At 38.4% G+C, this 6,052-nt stretch overlaps 1 protein-coding gene across 1 annotated transcript in view; it reads left to right on the plus strand.

Annotated features, from left to right (window-relative positions):
- The window catches only part of ZNF608 (zinc finger protein 608), an 80,882-nt gene extending 76,064 nt beyond the window's left edge, over positions 1-4,818 (plus strand). Inside the window, exons 5-8 of the mRNA XM_010084562.1 lie at positions 1,266-1,683; positions 2,238-2,410; positions 3,328-3,481; positions 4,733-4,818. Of these exons, the coding sequence (XP_010082864.1) occupies positions 1,266-1,683; positions 2,238-2,410; positions 3,328-3,481; positions 4,733-4,818 (831 nt within the window). The remainder of the gene's footprint in view (positions 1-1,265; positions 1,684-2,237; positions 2,411-3,327; positions 3,482-4,732) is intronic.
- The last annotated feature ends 1,234 nt before the right edge of the window (positions 4,819-6,052 follow it).

Consider the following 6,052-nt stretch of genomic DNA (forward strand, 5'->3'; position numbering starts at 1 on the left):
CTTTATCTTAACCCAAGGTGACCTGTTCTCTCCTCAACCAACCTCAGGCCCCTACAGACCTGCACAATGGATGAAATCCTCTCTCCATTGAAGGCAGAGATGGTTTTGCTATTGACTTCAGTGGAACCGGAATTTCATCCAGTGGCTTCGTGCTGACCTTCCTAGATGTCACATGGCCTTCATTTGAGGAAGTGTGACTGTCTCTGTGCTCTGAACCAGAGCCTCAATGCTTGATGCTTTAATGTTCTGGTGTACAGTACATCCCAGACTTCACCCTTACAGGCTGTCTTTCAAGACATGATGAGGTCAGGTGAGCAGGAGTTAGGGAGCTCTAAAGGAAGTGGGATGGTATAGCCCAGAGTAGGAGAAGATTTCTACTGATTTAGATGAGTATTTGAACCAGTCTGTGTAAGCCTCTAGTTGCGCGTTTATGTTTCTGTTGCATGTGTCATAAGTATGTGTCAGTTGGAGACAGTGTTTATAATTAGCTCTTGCATATCGTGTATTAGAAAAAAAAAGTCTTCCTGTTACTGGTCAGTACTGATTTGGTGCAATCTTGTAAACAATTCACCCACCTAATTCTATAACGTGTTTATAAACTGGTCTATGTAATATAGTATGCAAAAATGTATTTGTGGTATTCTGTGCATGTTCTTTAAACCATGTGGTCCTGATCCTGTAAATATTTATCCATGTGTAATTTTACAAACTTGAAATAAGAATCTCATCTGAGGAAACCTGCCTTAATGTGTGATTTCCACTGATTGCTGAATGTTTGTAATATCAGAGGCAGCATTAGCATCTTTCCAGCTAGATCAGTTTTTCAGGTTCATTGTTCCAGGTAATCTAAGTGCTCTGGCATATCATTAGCCAGCTTTAATTTTGTGGTTCATGGATATGTTTTGCTCTCTAGTGGGAAAATCTCTCTGTGGGCTTTAATTAAAATGTGTTATGAATAGCGTGGTCTCAGAACTTTGATACAATGCATATGTATTTCATGATTAAACTAGTTAAAGGCGTGAAGAAGCATATAAGATGAAGCAATTGAATTAAATTTTGATAATAGTCTCTCGCTCTTTCATGGGAATATTGGTTTGACTTTAAGCTCAAGGCACTCTGTAGCAAGCAACCTCTCCTCTACGCAATAGGGATACGTTATTAAAACAGCTATTAAAAATATATTAACTGAAGTATGGCAAATATCAATAATGATCTTATTTCAACATCTAAGTTCAGAACAAACATTTTTTTCTCCTCCATATTAGGATCCAGATTCACGAACATGGCATCATTATGTCTATCAGCCCAAATACCTTGATCAGCAAAAATCAGAAGAACTTGATCGTGAGAAAAAGTTAAAAGAAGACAGCCCTAGAAAAACACCTAACAAGGAAAGTTCCCTGCCTAACCTTCCTGTCTCATTAACAAGCATTAAAGAGGAGCCTAAAGAGGTCAAGCGTTCTGACTCTCAATCGGTGGATGAGAGCAAGATAAAAAGTGATGATCGAAAGACTCCTGTAAATTGGAAGGACTCTCGGGGTTCTAGAGTAGCAGTTTCCTCACCAATGAGTCAGCATCAGTCATATATCCAGTACTTGCATGCTTATCCTTATCCACAGATGTACGATCCCAACCATCCAGCCTATCGCGCAGTCTCTCCTGTCCTAATGCACAGCTATCCCGGTATGTATTCTGAAATTTGCCTTTCACGCTAGTTAAGACTTAACACTCTCAAAGTGCAGTAAAGCCTGCATTTTAGTATTTCTGTTAGTAGCTAGAGTAAATTAGAAGCTTCATGGGTGATATTTGTTTTGCTTGTTCTTCCACTAGGGAAAGTTCTGTGGATGAAACTGATTTAATACAAGATGTTCCTTTTATGAACTGTCACAGTTCCCAGCTACTGTTTTCTCAACCCTTGACAGTCTGCTATTGCTGTTAGACTGACAGATAGTTTATTGCCTATAAAAATATTCTAAGCACTTACTGTCAGAACCATTATAGTTACTATTCCTTTCACTTAAAGAGAACCCATAAATGTCTGAAATGAATATCAGCTCAATCCTCTTTATAACCATCTGGGTAAATTAGGTGAAGAAATTGAAGAGCAAAGATGCCATTTAATGGTCACGTGATCCATTTTTAATGTTATCCTCTGTCCTGGCATCCCCTCCTCCCACCTTCATATAACCAAAATGTAAAAACAGTAACTTGATGTGGTATTTATTGTTTGCCTGCAGGGGCCTATCTCTCTCCAGGATTTCATTATCCAGTTTATGGGAAGATGTCAGGGAGAGAAGAAGCAGAGAAAGTCAGTACCAGCCCGAACATCAATGCAAAATCAACCACTGAGTCCAAAGCACTGGATTTGCTCCAGCAGCATGCCAACCAGTATCGCAGCAAGTCTCCTGTTGTAAGGCTTCATCTGTTGTTACTGAAGTGTGGTACATATGGGGAGGGGTAAAGAACATCGTTTTAAGAAGCACACAGTCTGGCATCATGCTGTGAATGCATGATGCTTCTTTATAGTACTGCTTAAAATAAAAGCAGTTTATAGTTAAGATGCTTCTGTGGCATAAACTGAAAGTGACACATATAACATAGTTCTGTGCTCAGAGTCTTTCTGTCTTAAATGAATGGACTCATACAGAAACATAGATTCAGAGATGCCTCCTGGTGCACAGTTTATTGCCATTAAACAGGAAGCTCCTGTTTGGAAATAAATAATGAAATGAGAAGTTGGGCTGTGGGATTTGGTAATATCCCCTCCCTATATTTGCCAAGAAGCCACATCTTCCAAATAGCAGGTTATGAGCCCCCATTTCTGAAGAGTTGCTCTGTTGGAGCAAACACTGTTATTTTACTTTCAGATAAGTTCGGTGCTAGTTTTAATTGTGAGCAAGTCACTGACTCTAGTTCTATTTTTAAGAGGGCTTTCTTGCTGTTCAGGCAGGCTTGATCACTGGAGTGCATTAGAGAAGGCTGAGGATTCATTTACATCAGCTTTCAGCAGCTCAGTGAGGTTGTTAAGGCATTGGCAAGGAGGCCAAGCTTAAGGGAGCCCAAAACTAGAAGTCATCATGGTGGCTTCAAGCTGCAGTGTGTTGCCTCAAAATCTCAGCGGCTTGGAAGATCTTCCATTAGCCAGATAACACCAGTTTTAAATTAGAATCAAGTGCAAATAATCCAGTAGAGATACTTCTTCAGAAAAAATCAGCTTAATCATTTGAATTTAAAAGATTATTGCCAGCTAATGGCAGGCGTGGTTCTGTTGTGATTTCGTCCCATTTAAAATTCTCACTTTAGTTTTCTTTTGCTTTTTATTACTAGCCTGTGGAAAAATCAGCAGCTGAGCGTGAACGGGAAGCAGAAAGGGAACGAGACCGTCATTCTCCTTTCAGCCAGCGGCATCTTCATACGCACCATCACACACATGTTGGAATGGGTTATCCCCTTATACCTGGACAATATGACCCATTTCAAGGTGAGCATAAGATTTCCAATGGTTAGATTAGCTTGCCTCATGGAGTTGTTACCTTGACATTGGACGTCATGCCTACATGAAACATTTTGAATAAAATGTTAAATTTCTCCTTGTTAAATCAGAAATGCTTTACATTTAGGAAGAAGACTTGAAAATTCACAGCATGGACAAACAGCAAATGAATAGCTTCATGGCTTCGTGCCTGAAAAATACAAAGTTTTGTTTCCAAAGCTGGGTATTAGAGCATTATTATTAAAGATGTACCAGTTAGGCTGTCATTCACGTGAATGTTTTAATTCCTACTGAAAATTGACATTAACTGGCTGAAAGGCAGTAAAAAACCCAAACCAAACAACCTCCTTTTTGTGTAATTAGGGTTGTGTAAGCAATGGAGGAAGTGTAGCAAAGACAAAAGCTTTTTATACTGAACATATTTTATGTACAAGGCATTGCAGTCACAAGGGTTTGAGCTTGTTATAATTTGACCGTCTGAAAGAGGACTCTTTGTTTTTTGGCAAATGCAGTGCACAGAGTTGCAGTAAGACATGATTCATTCTCTCTAGGTTTTACACCAGTCTTTGACTGTTTTTCTCTAACCCTGGACTCTAGCTGAATTAAAAAAGATTTCCTCCCTTGCAGCAAAGTACACGCTGTCACAATTGGTGACTAAATGACATTAATTTGTTATGTTCACTTGGTGCCTCAGCAGTTATTTTTCCTGTGTAAAAGTCTTGACATTTCTCAGTTTGATTCAGTGATTCCATACGCCTTTTGGGATGCATTATGCTTGTTCAGTAGGAAAATTGTAAAAAATCGTAACTTATTATTAAAGTACCGTATTCTGAGCAGCTGGCATGTCATTTCTGCAATTCACTGTGACTTTTGATTGTTCTTGTTTCCTGTTATTTCTACTGAGCTTCCTATTCAGGAACTCATACAAACCACTTAGCATCACGCAGTGTAGTACTTGGAAAGGAATACAATAGGTAATAATGCTGTATTTTTGTGTAAAATATCTATCAAGGACAATTCAGTTTACTATATGAAGGCATATTGATAATAGTGGGGAGGCTGTCTTAGCACTGTTCCTTGAAACATTTGCCATTTACACAGTGTTAAAACCCCACTACTTTCTGATGGTGGGTTTTATTGTCTGTTTACCTTAGAGATGCTTCCCAACATTTCTCTGAGCCCAAAAATCCTTTAAAAGCAGAAGTACATCAACATTCCTTCTTTTCTTCTTTACCTCAGGATTGACCTCTGCTGCCCTTGTTGCCACTCAGCAGGTGGCTGCGCAGGCATCTGCATCTGCTATGTTTCCTGCACAAAGAAGGTAAATAGTAAATCTTAAATTATATACCTTAACATAGAGAGGAGAAAGCAGATCATGGATTTTGTAGCCTGACGGTATGCAGTTCCTTGTATGACATGTTTTTTAAGGATGAAAAAAAAACTTGGGACTCTTGGTTAATTGTAGTTTTATTCTCTTTCGGATGACGTTTTGTTCTTAGTTGTGTCCTTTAACTGTAACACAGATCGTTAAGAAGGAACAAGTTGTCTCTCTTCTGAGACTTTCCATAGCCTATGTTTTAAAGATTGATATTAAGACAAAACAAATCATTATGAAATATAATTTAAGATTCAGATTTTTTATAAAAGGGATTTAAAGTTCATGTTCCGTTACATCCATGTACTACCAGTAAAACTTAAGATTTTATCTATTCTACAAGTGTGCCCAGTTTGCTGATTTTGCTTTCAGAGACATTTTCTTGGGAGTGCATTAGAGGTGCCATTATATTTAAGTTACATTCCATGCATTTGTCTCTCATTTATTTACTAGGTTTTCAGTAGAATTTACTCTTCAGCCATCATCCTTACTCTTCAAGAGAAAAGAGACTCTTCTGTATTATAGTGATCTCATCTCAAGTGAAAACCCCAAAGCATCCTTAACATTAAAGTTTCTTTCATCACTGCCATGTTAAGCCTCGGAGTTTAATGCATTAAATAGTACTGTAACATTCTGTGGTTATGGGTGTTTTTCTGAAAGCTGGCTCTGAAAACAAGTGACCATGTAAAGCTCTTAGCTGGAATTATTTCAGTGAGAAAGGTCTGTAGCCCTGAAAGAGCTGATGGATGCTGGGGTGTCAGAACCCAGAAGATAAATCCTGGCACAGGTTACTTGTTGGTATGTTGTTCCTGGTAGGGCAGGGACAAGGACATGGCTTGCTGTCTTTCCTTCTTGGGAGTGAGAGTACTGTGCAGATTTTTTTTCATGGTGTATTTCAGGTGCAGAAAAAACATAGGAGGAAGGGATACTGCATACTAAAACATTCTTCTTTTTCTTTTCAGAGAATGATGATTTTGGGGATACCTTGTCATGTGACTGGATCACATGAGGAAGCGCTTTATTACAGACATCAGTTCCATGGTGTTAATTTGAAATGCCTTAATGGCAGGCAAAAACCAGTCATTTCATTTTTGTAAATTGCAGATTTTATCACAGAGTAACAAATGTTGCTGTAATTAGACTTCTGTTTTTATATATATATATGCGTATATATATATATACAT

The sequence above is a fragment of the Pterocles gutturalis genome, unplaced genomic scaffold, assembly GCF_000699245.1.
Source record: "Pterocles gutturalis isolate BGI_N339 unplaced genomic scaffold, ASM69924v1 scaffold2175, whole genome shotgun sequence".
NCBI classification, from domain to species: Eukaryota; Metazoa; Chordata; class Aves; order Pterocliformes; family Pteroclidae; genus Pterocles; species Pterocles gutturalis.